Source organism: Ceratosolen solmsi, unplaced genomic scaffold (assembly GCF_000503995.2).
Source record: "Ceratosolen solmsi marchali unplaced genomic scaffold, CerSol_1.0 scaffold1, whole genome shotgun sequence".
NCBI lineage: Eukaryota > Metazoa > Arthropoda > Insecta > Hymenoptera > Agaonidae > Ceratosolen > Ceratosolen solmsi.
The window spans coordinates 9796842-9812385 of NW_011948415.1; the positions used below are offsets into that span (position 1 = coordinate 9796842).

General features: G+C 27.5%; 1 protein-coding gene across 1 annotated transcript in view; it reads left to right on the plus strand.

Moving 5' to 3' along the window:
* cac (calcium voltage-gated channel subunit cacophony) overlaps positions 1–15544 on the plus strand; it is an 85266-nt gene that overhangs the window by 11944 nt on the left and 57778 nt on the right. The window contains exons 2-3 of the mRNA XM_011507884.1: positions 9481–9598; positions 13160–13548. Of these exons, the coding sequence (XP_011506186.1) occupies positions 13178–13548 (371 nt within the window). The 5' untranslated portion in view covers positions 9481–9598; positions 13160–13177. The remainder of the gene's footprint in view (positions 1–9480; positions 9599–13159; positions 13549–15544) is intronic.

Consider the following 15544-nt stretch of genomic DNA (forward strand, 5'->3'; position numbering starts at 1 on the left):
GTATAATACACACAGTTTTTTATGGAAATGTAAAAATATTCTACATATTTCCCGTTTCTAAATTTCTAAATGTTTTTACTTTCAATTCTCTTGTTATGAATAATGCTTTTATTTTATTTTTAATACTAAATAAACATATTTTTTATTTACATACTAAATCGATATTTTTTTAACTACTCTGTTTTGTTGTTTCAAAGTATTCTCCAAAAATGTGTTAACTAGATTTTTACATCCGTTCGTTCAAAAATAGAACAAATGTTAATGTTAATTAACAATATCAATTTTATTTACTTATTAAGCATTAAATCATATTAATATATTCATAAAAATGCCATAAGATATTAGATATTTTTCAAGCAAATTACTTCTGCTACTCCGATCAAAGTAGCTCTAATAATACCAACATAAGTTAATCTATTAATAAAATTATCATTGTCGATAAACGTAGCTGCAAAACATAAAATTTTTTACATTATGCACTAATACATTATTTCTATATTAAATGTTAATACAATAATATTATGGTCTTGATTTTTCCATTTATTGCCGAAATTAGCTCAACATAAATAAGAGTACGATCCAGACAAAATAAATAGTTCGGCAGTAATGTCGAACAAATAGATTTATGGATATAATATTTGTATTTATAAATGAAATACGCTAACTTAAAGCTTCATTTGATTATGTTTTGCAAAAACTTGAATATAATAATTGCGGCAATAGTTGAGACATCCAACGACATTATCGAATATACGCACATCTGCATTTACTTTCATTATCTCTACAAACATCGGAATTGATGAAATATCAATGATAACAATGAAACTTGTCAAACACCTCATTGAATATCGACAATTAGTTAGGGATCCGTTACAGCAACAATTCAAGATTTTTTCAATTTTCGCAATTAGTCAAATAGATTCCTCGCAATCTTCTATCAATTCCGCGCATGCAAGTTACCATCTTTGTCTTTGATGGGCCTACGATTGATTAAAATAGTCTATTATAAGAACGATAATTATGTGATAAGATGTACCTAGGTAAAGCAATCTATCTTTGTACGAGATTGTCTCGATCTCGAAAAGATATTTTCGTCGCAAAAATATTCGTCAAATCTCGTGCAAATCAATGAACTGCCACTTAAGAAGTCATGAATTTTTTAATAAACAACTAACGACATATAATCCATCGAAAGGATAAGCTTGTGTAATGATTTTGAATGTCAATGGAACGGTAGGCCGATACTATCCGAAATTGTGTTTCGCTGAAGTTGCTAAAAGTCAAGTTAAAACTGGATGAGTGCCAAGCACTGTGGCCGCTTATATTTTTAGAAACCGTCAAATCTTCCTAGCAATATTCAAACCCGAGATGATTATGATGAAGATAGTCGCGCAGTCAAACTCGACATTGTATCGGGAGACTCGCACAGTCGCTTTTAGGCTAAGTCCGCCTTGACGCGGGGTTAAACTACTTTCACACCGCTTGAGAATTGCAAGCATCGCACCGTTCGATGTTGGACACGTTTCTGCTGTTACGGATGTCGAAAACGAAGTTCAATGTAATCTCGATTATACAGATTTAGCAATTATATTGCTTCAATATGGAAAAATAACCAAATATCTTGAGGTATTTACGATAGCTCAAGTAAGCAGATATATTAGAAGTATACTACAATAATAATAATAATCTATAAGAATATGAAGATATGGTGCCTAATGTTATATATAAAAACTTTATAAGGAAAGAATAATGATTATTTTACATTTATTGTCCAATATGCGTATGAATAAATAATAGAATCATGAATTATAGTCAATTGATAAAATAATCCGAATAGCTTATTTGGTTTAGTATCAATTATCAAGTGTTATGGAAAGTAGGTCAAACTTGTCTTCTTGTATCGGAAATAAAATTCAACCATCGAAGATATGTCCATAATATAATTAATTAAATTTAAATTAAAATATCGTTAACAATATGTCTCTTATATTTAATATTAATGTGCTTAAAAATAGATAAAAACATAACAATTTTCAACATAATTAAATGAGTATCTAAAATAAAAAAAAAAAAATTCCTTTTAATTTAAATATTGAGAAATTTATTAATTAAAATTTTTTTTAATTAATATATCTGTGTTTTAATTCACGAGATTTATACAGACATAATAACTATTAATAATACGATATTTAATATAACATAAAATTTCTTATAAAATTTTATTATTGACAGTATATTATATATTTAATATGTATGAAAATAATTATTTATAATTTTAATAGCACCTTACTTGGTCGTTAAATAATTATTAACACTTTAGATCGTATCTAATATCACAATTATTTTTTATACGCGCATGCGCGTGCGTGCGTGCGTGTGTGTGTCTGAGTCTGTGCGCCTACTTGCACGCGTGTGTATGTCTTTAAAATTATTATGCTATTAAAAATTAAAAATAAATACGTGTCTTCTGTCATATGAGTGAAAAAAGACAATATCGAATAGCCCATTGCGATTGTAAAACATGAGAAATCGAATAAAAAAAAAATAATACATGAACATCAATAATGTAAAATGAACGGAAGCAATTGTGAAAAATTGAAGGTTTTAAAAACAATTGCTGATCCGATAATGTCATCATGTTTTTTAAAAACATTTTCTTGTATTATGAAGTATTCCATATGAATTTAAATAATTAAGAAACAAATCTCGGATTGATACAATAACAAATACCATATTGAAATTATATAATAATAATAAAGACCTTTTTTTTATTAACAGTATAAATTATATTTATCAAAATAATTGTATCTCAAGAATTTAACTTATTTTTAAAATTTTACCACAAAAACGTTCTTGATAGAAAATCTATTTTTTTAAACTCCATGGAACATATATTAAAGTAAATATTAATATTTTTATTTAATATTTATGAGTATTATATGTGTTTAAGAAATGAGAAAAATGTATACTTATAAAGACAGCGTATAAATTTCTAATTATAGTTCTTTTTTTTTTTTTTTTTTTTTTTTTTTGTAGGTTTGGAAAATTATAAACTTTATGGAAATCAAATACATAATATTTTTTATTATTCTCTATAAATCTGTGGTTATGTAAAATATAAAAAAGATTTTAAATAACAAAATTATATAACAGACGATAAAAAATGTATATTTTTTAGTTTAAAATGAAATTGTTCTGATATTTATCAATTTATAACGTAAAAATATGAATTTTTAACTGGTGTATTTTCATGACATACCTTTTTATGTTTTTTTGAATTTTCAAATTTTTTGCAATGTGAATGGAACCTTCGTTGAAAGATTTGGAAAAAGAGTGATTTTTCTTGTAAAAGATTTTATTTATTTATTTGCAATATTATAAAAAAAAATTTGTTTAAAATCAATAGAGATTCTCGATTCTTCATCAATTCTACTACCAATTCCATCATTTTAACAATGACAATAAACTGTTACAAGAATTTCATTTTACAAGAACTTTGCTTTCAAAAAATACGTTAAAAAAATCTATGCGAAAATTATTTATCACTTTTAATTGAATTTGTATATTACTAATGCAATTATTGCGTTAACATTATCGTAAATATTTTCAAGATGGTCAGTGTCAGTAAAAGTTCGGATAACGTATGCGAAGAGTAGTTAAAAATATGAAGAAAATCAATTGACTTAACACTTATAGATGTAAAAAGTTATAAATATATAATGAGGAAAGACATCATATCGAATGTCAAAATCCGATGGTGAACGTCGAATGTAAGTGTGCAATGGGGTTAAATTATAAGTTGAGAGGATATCAATGTTATAATGTAATAAGCACATGTACATGTTTTATTTCTCTCTCTCTCTCTCTATCTCTCTCTCTCTCATCAATTGGATCGTACAGAGCAACTACTTAACAATATCGTACACCCAACGTCGTGACTGACGTCACTGTGCAAAATGGTGGCTGTTAGTGACGTCACGCGGCCCGCGAGGGATTGGCTTTGCTTGCGAAATACGGGAGCAACGCAGTCAGAAAGTGGTGGAAGGGGGAAACCTGTCCACAAGCTCACTTCTGTCTTTATATTCTCTGTCGAGTGAGGGAGGAAAACTCTTGCGCAGGACCTCGGCGCTCCCGCCTTGATTTTTGGTACGAGAGATAGCTTTACTCTTAATATTGCTAACTTTCTCCCTTCCGTGGTGTACCGACGTACTGACTACTAAGTGAAAAGATTTTGTCCAAATATATCAACGATGTTTTCAGCACCGATAAATTTTTATTTCTTTAAATGAATTGTAGGAATTGTATTGGCTTCCCTTTCCCTGTCTATTTAATTCCCCGTAATAGGAACAACTTTGGGACATGCAAAGTCCTCATTACTTTCGAAATTATACATTTTTTTATCATCAAATTACGTTTGTTTAATGTAAATTATGATCCATTAATAAAGATATCCAAGCAGGTATTTAAATGGAACATAGTTCTTATTAATTTCATGCACAAGCGATATCGTTTACAATGTTTAACGTACGTAACTCTACCGTTTATTATATAAAATGTAATATTTAATTAGGACTATAAACGTATGATATTAAGCGTAAACTTATAACTATAAAAAATTTTTTATGTTCCTTTTGATAAGAAAAGATAATTGTTTGAAGCCGATATTGTAAAATTATGAAGCGACCGAAATTTGAAATTACAATGAAATATTCCTGCCTGGCAAAGCTCAATTATCTACTCAGTGGATCGATTATTCGTTTTGAGCTCCGATCAAACACGATCTCCTTAAATAAGAACATTTATTGTTTTTCACAAAATGCATGGCGCTGTAAATAATTAAACTTTTATTTTTCTTGCTAAGCTCGACCTTTAAACTATATATACATAACGAATTTTATAATAAATTATAAAATTATTTACAGCTCAATATTATTTTCGATTCAATACTATTTCTAAAATAGAAAACACAAATATATTAAACAATTATTCTTGTACGCCGTCTATAATTTATTTGCCCTAAAATAATCTTATTGATTTTTTGTGCTTCGTTATTATCGTGAATTTAAAATATGTTTATAAAATTAAAGTTCAATTATTTTTATTTTACGTAAAATAATTTTATTAATGCGACCTATGAATTTAAATAGTACAAAAATTTATACAAAAGTTTTAACCCTGAAAAACTAATGAAACTATGTTTGGATTTAAACAATTAAATTATCGAAAAAAACAATTGTAAAAATGTTTCATAAATGCATAAATAACTTGAAATTAAAATTTCTAATTACTCGAAGAAATTACAAATAATGAACAATATTTGCATTGAATTATTAAGTAAAAATTTTTCCTACACAAAAGTGTATATTTGTAGTAATCTTAATTGTCTTATTAATTTTTTTTCTTAATTAAAAGTCGTAAAAAAAAAAAATTTTTTTTTTTTTTATTACAGGGCAGATATGTAAAAAAATATATTAAAGGCGCACGACAATGAATCATTACCGAATAATAATAATTTCGAATAGACAATGTGCAATTAAGACAAATGAATCAGAATATTCTTTTGAAACTTTTTAATAGTAAGTGACCTTATTAGTTTTATTCTTTTAAATTTAATGATTCTTTCATATGCACTTGTACACTTATATTAAATTTTTAAAAGTAAATCAATACTTTCAAATGTAATTTTTTCAAATTATATTATTTTTACAGATAATCAATTTATTCTTATCGACGGTGTTATATTATTATAAATTAAATTTTCGTCAATATCACTTGTTTCAATTTAAATAGCGACATTACTTTTAAACGTAAATATTTAGATTGTTTCATCATCTTCTATAATGTTTTGTAAAAAAAAACGAGGATATATTATATAATTGATCAGATTAATTTTAATATAAGAAAAATGAAAATCAACGTTATTAAAGCGTTAGATTTATAATTCAGAATAATCAATTTAAATACTTCTAATTGGCTAATATTGTGTACTAAGAGTATGTGCATAATTATATGTAGTCTTATTATTACATAAATAGAACGTTAGAATATAAATTAATACAAGTAAAATAAATAATTTCCATTTTATAAAACAATATTTAAACAAAAATATGCTAAAATATTAGGCCTATATTTATATTTTATTAATTATAAGTATGAAACATCATGTTACATTTATTGCTTCTTCATTATCTTCAACAAATAAATATCGATCAACTTATGACTCTTAAGCGTGACTTTTATTAATTAACCTAATGCTGAATATTTTGATACTTACTACATTAGTGCGTGTTAAATATGTAGGGTAAACTAGATATCTTTGTCACATACATACTATATATGTTAATTTTTTTTAGCTTTATTTATCTATCATTGATATATCCTTTAAATCGTATAAATAATTAAAAATTATTTCGAGCCATATATTTTTGTTTTTGTACCAATTTCAGTTCTTTATAAATATATATTTGGTGTAAAAATTGAATAGTGATTGCTAAGGTAATTTAAAAAGAAATGAATATATCACGTGTATTATTACCAAATGCAATCTGAAGTGCTGAAACAAATATGAGAAAAAGTCAATGTATAAGGTGTAACGAAACCATGCGAGAATAATTGTGATTTTAAAATATATTTTATAAAAGTGACGTATACGCATTCGTGAATGTAAAGAAAGTGTAAAATTTATATCCCAGAATCATTTAAAACTTGAAATTCCTATGTTTTTTATTTATTAAATTAATCGTTCATAAAGTTCTGTAGAATGTTAATAATTTTTATTAATAGTATAATGAAACATTCTTATACGAAAACATTTATTTTAGAAATAATTATCAAGCATACATAAATAATATATAATTTTTCACAAAATTTAATTTCATAGAGTAACTTAACTTTTATTTCAATAAGAGACAGAAATTTAATAAAAAAAATTTTGTTTATACTATGAAAGCTACATGTAATAGTCACATATAATTTTAATGTTTAATAAAGTTACACTGTTATTCAAGTGGGCTATACATAAAAAAAATATAACATTATACAGAAATTATATCACGGTAAAAATCTTTTATTTTATTTGTGAAATTAATAATAATTGAGGAAAATATTACAGCAACAAGTTCATTTACTTGATTAAATAGACTAATTGGTATAGTCTCAAATAAATAATTAACTTTATTAAAAAATTCTTTAGTATAATTAATTATTTACAGGATCTATCAATCATTATATTAATTTATTATTTAAATGTAGTAACGATGAATAAATTATAATATACAGGGACAGTATGCCTTGTTTACAATTTTTTATAGAAAGATTTATTTTTAAATTTAAAATAATATGATTGCTAGGGGGCAATTGATAATATCTACATTAAATTTAGACAATTATTATATGCTATTAGAAAATTAATTCATGCTGTTATAAATAAAGATATGTATAGAAATTTATAATTGATCGATTATTAGACAATCATAAAGATTTTTCAATTAATATATTACTGTTCTTCGTATATATACATGTAGAATTTAATTATCCGTTTCCTTTATTATTTATAGGGCAATGTTTTAATAGACAATTTGAATTTCAAAAAAAATCTTGAAAAAATGTTTAACAAAAATATCATTTACCGTAGATATAGAAAATATTATTCCATATCAATTTTGGTTATTTATATTTTTTATCTGTTGTAATTGTAATTATTGTAATTATATATATATATACATAATTTTAATTAATAATCAATTAGATAATTCCACAATATTTAGTTTTGCCAAATACAGCAGTAATGGAACAGATTTTGTCTACGAAAATGAAAAAGATAGTAAAACTAATTAATATTTTTATTCCGTAATAAACTATAAAAATTAAGTCAACGTATGTTCAATTCTTCCTAACCTATAAACTGAATTTATCACAAAAGATTTCGAAGAATAATGATCCGCCTGAAATTTATTGAGTTACCCGTACGAGAATAATCTACACTCGACTAGTGAGATAATCAGTAACGTTGCCACTTTATTTTATATATAGAATATAATAATAAAATGATTAGCACACATGTATATTTATTTTACTTACTACATAACTTAACTAACACATAACTTATTTTAATAAGTCACTATAATGTGGATATTTATTGGCGTTATTTTTTAATTTTTTTATAATGATTTTTAAGTCGTTAAAATATGAATTTAGATTATATTATTATTTAATTCCAATTAAGTATAGGATATATCGCAGAATTAATATTATCGAATGGTTGAAAATATTGTATTATTATGTTCGTATTAAAAATTAATTGAAATTCCAATTTACGATTGGTAACGCACTAATTATTTTATAATATTTTTAAAAACAATTATATTCTATTGATAAGAGGATTTATATTAGCAGTTCGAGTGAAACAGCTTTTATCAGATAAGAGTTCATTGTTATTCAAATTTACTAGCTTTTTACAGATTTATAAGAAGATTTGGGTATCAAGTTTTTCTTTCACAATTTTATATATTTACATTAATAATATCGAGAGCAAAAGTCTAAGCATAATATTGTATTGATAATAATAGTAGCTAATTGCTAAGGATATTATTTTAAAGAAAAAATATTATAAATTTTCTTGTTTGCTTGTATCAATCGAACAAATGTGTATGGTAATATTCTGAAAAGTTTGTAGTTATATATCATAAATCTTGATCCTTTCACTGAAATGGATTCAATTTTTTTTTTTTTTTTTTTTTTTTGTAAGCATTCGTAGTGAGTAGCGTAGACGAGAGGTCGAGGAAAATTTCACTTTCTAGCAGCAATAATGCATAGTTTGGAACATCTTGCAAACAGATGTAATTATCGTTATATAGTTATTCCTATTACTCCATGAAATCGGAAAAGCAGCATAGCAACTCGAGACACCGCTATCGTATTAACAGAAAGAATAAACTGTAGCGTGAAAGCGAAGAAGTACACACGCGAAAGAGTGGGCGAGCAGCGCTGGGACGGGAGGTGGGACGGAGATAGAAGCAAAAGTGGTTGTTAAAGGAATAAGAGACTGCGCTAATGCACTTAATTAAGTCAAGGTAGTGATATGCACGTGTCTCGTGCATTAACGAGTTCTTTCATAACTGTGCCTGAGCTTGAGATACATAGTATGGCGTATGTGTGTTTCCATAGTTCACTTCTCTCGATATTCGACGAGCGCGAGGGAAGGCATCGATTTTCCATACACATCTACGAGAGCCCGCCAGTAGTGGCGGAGGTTCGTTCAGCGCATAAGGCAATCTAGATTAATTGAATTTCCTCGGGGGAAATTTCGAGCCCCTCCCGCCTCTCCTCGTTCACTCTTTTTCGCCTCGATCCTCGAGCCCCTTCATTGGCCGAGCTCGTCGAGAGCGAGCGGCACGCAACGATGCAGCGAGCGCCGTAGCGCACGAAATGGCGAACCTTTTAACCGGATCGAACACGGTCTTCTCTTTTTCTGTCTCACAGGTTGGTAGCGCAAGAGGCGGCGGCTCAAAGGGACTCCGGGTACACGAGTCAGTACAGGAGAAGGAAGAGGTGGACCGGGCAAAGTGGTCTCGGTGACTGGGCTGGCGCTGGAGGGGAGGTACGTGCGACATCGAACAAGCTAATGATGAGAAGCGACGGACACAATGTGATGACACCCCTTGATGCCTGGCATACCCTTCGCACCCTTCCCCCGTCACGACAGTTTCAATAGTAAAGGCGGACATTTTTACGGCGACTGAACTCCATTGATTCCATGGGACTTGGCCTTTAAGCGCCGGCAATGGCTCATACACGAATAAGCCACTCTGCTATAGTCATCGCACTCTTTCTTAAATGACGTTCTAATCTTATTTAACCAATAGCCAATGCCAATACGTTGGATCGCGCTTCTCTTTCCAATGGAAACCCGACTCACGCCTATTTAAATGACAATAAACAAAGTCCAATGGGCTGTTTTAATAAAAAAATTATATCGTGGTCGTGTACAGGTAAAAAGTATCGGGATCGCGGTGTCTTATAAATGATTTCATCGTCTCCTTTACAATTTGTTTCTATTTTATAAATTTTTTCCCTTCAATTTTCAATCCTGATCGGTTACTATATATTTCAAGGACAAAGGTGTCAAAAAAAATAATTTCGTAAATAAAATAATTACATCAAGCCTATGTCGACAGTTTAGTCTCTCTGCTTTATTTACCGATTATTTATTATCCAATTAATAAATTTGATTAATTGTAGCAAAAAACAATATACGTCAGCCATTATAGATAAAAGTAATAATTTTCGGTGCAATAACATGTTTGGTAATACGTGGCTGAATAATGTCGATGCAAATGTTGGATAAATGATGCGATATCTATTGCCATTTTCAATTCTATAAATAAAGTCAGCTGTTTCCCTATTTTTATAAGCGAAAATTATTCATTTGTGCTTAAATGCTTCGCTTTGATTCACATAAGCCATTATTTGCTTGTAGTCGATATAATTTTTTGAAACATATTAAATGTTCTCAAATTAAATTAAACTTACAATCGAATTGCAAATTGCCAAATAAATTAAAACAATTAAAAGTACTATTAAAACAAGAAACTATTTCAGATCTCATTTTCGCTTAAACCTTAACAATGACTTTTATTTACTTTTTTAATTTAATTTCGAATAATCAAGCATTGTAATGAAATAAAAAAATAGCTATAGCATATTTCAAACATTTTCTAAACATTTTATTGTAAATTTCACACCTTTTTAATTATTAATATTTGCATTTGAATACTATTCTTTGTTAAAAACATTTTTTTTTTTTTTTTGTTTTTGTTTTTTTTTTTTTAATTAAGTAATATATTACACCTAAAAAAAAGATATATATTTATACATAAAAATATATAAATTGTTGTCCGTATGAGAAAGTGCTTTCTATATCTTAATAGAATCCTTTCCCCTTATAGAAAATTTTTTGTTCTTTTAAATATTTGCTAGAACTATATGCTCATAGCCCTTCAATTATATGGATATTTCAAAAATAATTATGTCAATTTTCTATAATTATTTAGTTATTCGTGATAAGCTTAATAATAATTTTCCAGCTTTAAAATTAAAAATGTAAAATGTAAAGAAAAAAAAATGTAAATTAAATAAAATGATTATATAATCGTTGGAATTTCAAATAATTTTATTTAAAATATTAACAATACCAATGAATAAGACTGAGTAGTAATTAAATAAGTTTCATATAAATGTGTATTTTACCAAATATTTAGACAATAATTCTTTAAATGAAAAAAATATTTATCGATTTATCAGAAATTAGTTTACATAATAATAATAGAAATGAGAATTAATTATTATTATTATTCTTTTATGTCATTAAAACATTTATAACATTATTTTGAGAAGTATTTTACATTAATTATATAATAAGTAAATTGTTTGTCTTTTATTAAAAAATTATATTCTAGTTGAATCTGTCAATATTAAAACTAATTAAATTTCTATAAATTATATATTTAATATTTTCATGTAAATTATATCATCTTTTTATTTGATTGCGATCGGATAATTGTTTATTATTTTATAAGCAAAATGTATCATTAGTCAAATAAATAGTATTTTAATAATAGTTTAACGCAGTTTATTAATTAATTTTTATATGAATTTCGTTTTATATGAATGATATTTTATGAATTACATAAAATGATTGAAATGATACAAAAGCCATATAAATTAATATATCATCCAAGTTAATATTATAAATTACATTATAAATATATTTACGTAAATTCATGTAATGATAACGTTTTCCTTCTCTCGTGTCCCATCACACTGAAAAATCGATAGGAATGAATAATATAATATGAAAACTTTGGTTTTTAACGTAAATAAAAACATAATAATATGTATATTATATTGAAAATGCAATAAGTGTTTATTGAAATAGTTGGATGTTAAGTATAATCGATTTTTTTATTCGGAATTATTCAGTAATTTCTTAAATTATGTATAGTTAAAATATTTAAAAACTCATTATTAATAAGGAATTCAATTTAAAATATTAATAGACGTTTGTCTACATCGATTATACAGTATTTGAATTCTTTAAGTATATTTATTAAAAAATAATAGAATTAAAATTTTCATTTAATCTTATGAATAATAATAAAAAATGAATGACTTAACTTTCATAGTATTAAGTATTAAATAATTTTGTTTATTGTCAATTTTCGTATGTTTGTAAATATTAGTTTTCAAAATAACAGATAATTTAAATCGAGGCTTTAAATTATATTTCCATTTATATAATCCGTTAAAAGTTTATGGTTGCAAAATAGATGAGAATAGGCTACTCTTGACAATGTAATTGAAAAATCTAAGGGATTTTCGAATTTTCGAAAAAGAAATTTTAAATTATTGTAAAAGGCTTTTGTCAGCTAAAGGCTAAAATTACACAAATACATCATATTCTATTGAAATTTTACTTTTATTTAATCAAGTACATTATTTTCCATATCAATTGGGATATATCTTATTAGAAATCAAATATACATTTATATGAAAACTTTAAATAGTTGCACTTTTGTAGTATGCAATCACAATTAGTAATAATTTTCCGATCTGATAAAGCAATTCTTCAATTTTACGATAGAATTATCGTACATTCAATGTAAGTAGAGCTGCGATATAATACAATTCGAATATAATTAGATAAGCATGGCTAGCTGTCTTGTACTGATTATTTGGAAATTAATTGATTTTATTGAGGTTGGAAAATGCATTGTTATTTTCCATCAAATATGCCCTAAATTGCTTATTGATGCATGAATTCTTCGTATTGTATACATTAATTAAAAATGTTTATTAATTTATTTAAGTTAATTATGCAGTCAGCATTAAATGCACGATAATTTACTATTATTATTGCATCGATTATACAAAATGTAATTTAAAGAAAAAGGCATTTCAATCGGTTATATTGATCTCTCTCGAACTACATATAAATCAAAGTTATTGGGCTTTTTTATTACGGCATTTGGTTGAACTCAAGGGAAAGTATGAAAGAATCGTTTAATGGAGTTTGAAGTGAGCATGGAAAATATATCTGTTCCAAAGTTAAATAAGTATGAGCAAAAAGGAAACTAAGTTACTATTGAATGACGTAATATAGGTATTAGGTATAGAGGGGATGGCACCAGGTCGAGATCAGGGCGGAGGGACAGGGGATGGAGGTGGAAAGGGCCCCTCCTCCCTGTTCATACTGAGCGAGGATAACTGCATTCGGAAGCACACGCGTTTTATTATCGAGTGGCCACCCTTCGAGTACGCCGTCCTCCTGACCATCATCGCCAACTGCGTTGTACTTGCACTGGAGGAACATCTACCATGCCAAGACAAGACGACCCTCGCCAAGAAGCTCGAGACAACCGAGATCTACTTCCTCGGCATATTCTGCGTCGAGGCGAGCCTCAAAATCTTGGCTCTCGGCTTCGTCCTCCATCGCGGCTCCTACCTTCGCAACATCTGGAATATCATGGATTTCTTCGTCGTTGTCACAGGGTGAGTTCAATAACCTTGCCTGTACACGTTATTTTCTTCTTAAAATTAGTTCTTACACGCGTTGGGTAGGGAAGGCCTTTGCTTAGGTCCATTCCCATCGATCGGCGATCAAATGAATTTTGTCGATTGGTTTATCCTCGAGAATCTTCAGTCCATTTAATCTAAAGAATCCATCTAAAGTGGAGGATTAATTAAGAAATCACGACCTTCAAATTAACGTGTATATTCTATGTTGCGATATTTTCAAAAGAATATATGACTACAAAGTGCCACTTGTTAGCTCTTCAAATTTATCATGATATAATGTAATTTGTAACTAACTCTTTTATCTTCATTATCATTATCACTTATTCATGTCGCTTATGTTGAACATTTAATAGTCGAGCAAAACTGTAATATTCAATTTTTAAATTATTCACTAGTCATATTTTTATTATTCTTATATTTTAAACATTTTTATGACTTACGTCAGTTACAGTTTCGAATACATAATTCACATGCTATAATATTAAAATTATATTCGCCTTTTATATATTAATTAAAAGTAAGAAATGTTTAATGATTTTTTCTAAAAATAATGTTCCAAATAAATTCTAATAACTTAATTATTAAGGATTATTCGACGTTCAAATTTACCGTATTACGTGTAAAATAATAAATAAATAAACAAATTATATGTAGAATCAAATAATTTATTTAATTTGAATAAATGTATGATAATAAATTTCAGTATCTTGCACTTTCAACCTTAAACTTGGAGAATTATAATTTTAGGGTGCAAATGTTAATTATCGCTTTTTCATAATTAATATAGGACTTCTTCATCATACATTCATTTATGAGCATCACTTTTCTCTTTCAGTTCATTCAGTTCATGCACTTTTAATAAATCCCTTGAAATTTATACCAAAGCCTGAAGAAATACATGTCTTATTACACAAGACCAAGCTTTAAAATTTTTAAACTTATACTTGATTGTCTAGATATGCGCGCATATTGTATCACTCATACAATACTATAATTTCCCAATTTTCATTCTGTCAATATTACTTTTATTTGTTGATGTATTCTTTTTTTTTTGTTTTTTTTTTGTTTTTTTTGTTTTTTGTTTAATGCACAAGCATATAAAATACTACGATAGTACGATTAATTGACAATGTATTTTAATAACAATGAAGAAATTTTTTAGGGTAGCATCTATAGCAATATCGAGGCAAATATTCTGATGATTTTCATAGGATAAAGTTTTCCTTCGAATATATATTGTTGTTATCCGACAGTATTTTATTAGTGGTACAATACACGCATGCATAGCTCAAATCGTCCAAAGGGTCGTGTCTTAAAACACGTAGAAATAAAAGAGACAAGTAAACGTGAAGCCGAGAAAAAGTTCACAGGCCGTTGCGATGGCAACGATAGTCTTCGAAATTCGATATACTCGAATTCATTGGACATTCCTCAAATTCAATTAATATCGAATTTGAATAATAATAATAATAATGAGAGCTTGTAAAGTGAGAGCGGGAAACACGATTGGTGAACTTATTCTCGGCCAGCCGTGAAAAACGTATCTCGAGGAGAAAAACGAAGAATGACGGTAAAATCAAGATGTAATTTGAGGAATGAAATATTAGGTCGATGACTGTGTTCGCCGAAACAAACGTGGACGTCGACCTCCGTATGCTACGATCCTTCAGAGTTCTCAGACCGCTAAAGCTGGTTTCGAAAATTCCAAGTGAGTCAAAGCTCTGTGACTTCTTCCAAAGCTCTATATATTTACATCTGTAACAAAAGCTCCTTCGACGTAATTTACGTTGTACATTTGGCTCCTACATTTCTCGTTTTCTCATTATCTATATATGCTGTACTGAGAAACTTGTTTGGCTAGTTTAAAACTTGAATTAGTTGCGTCTATTTAGAGACTTTTAGATATTATGTAAGTTTACTCGTGAAATTATGGTGTAAAATAGGATTTAGGCGATTTATAGTATCTTTT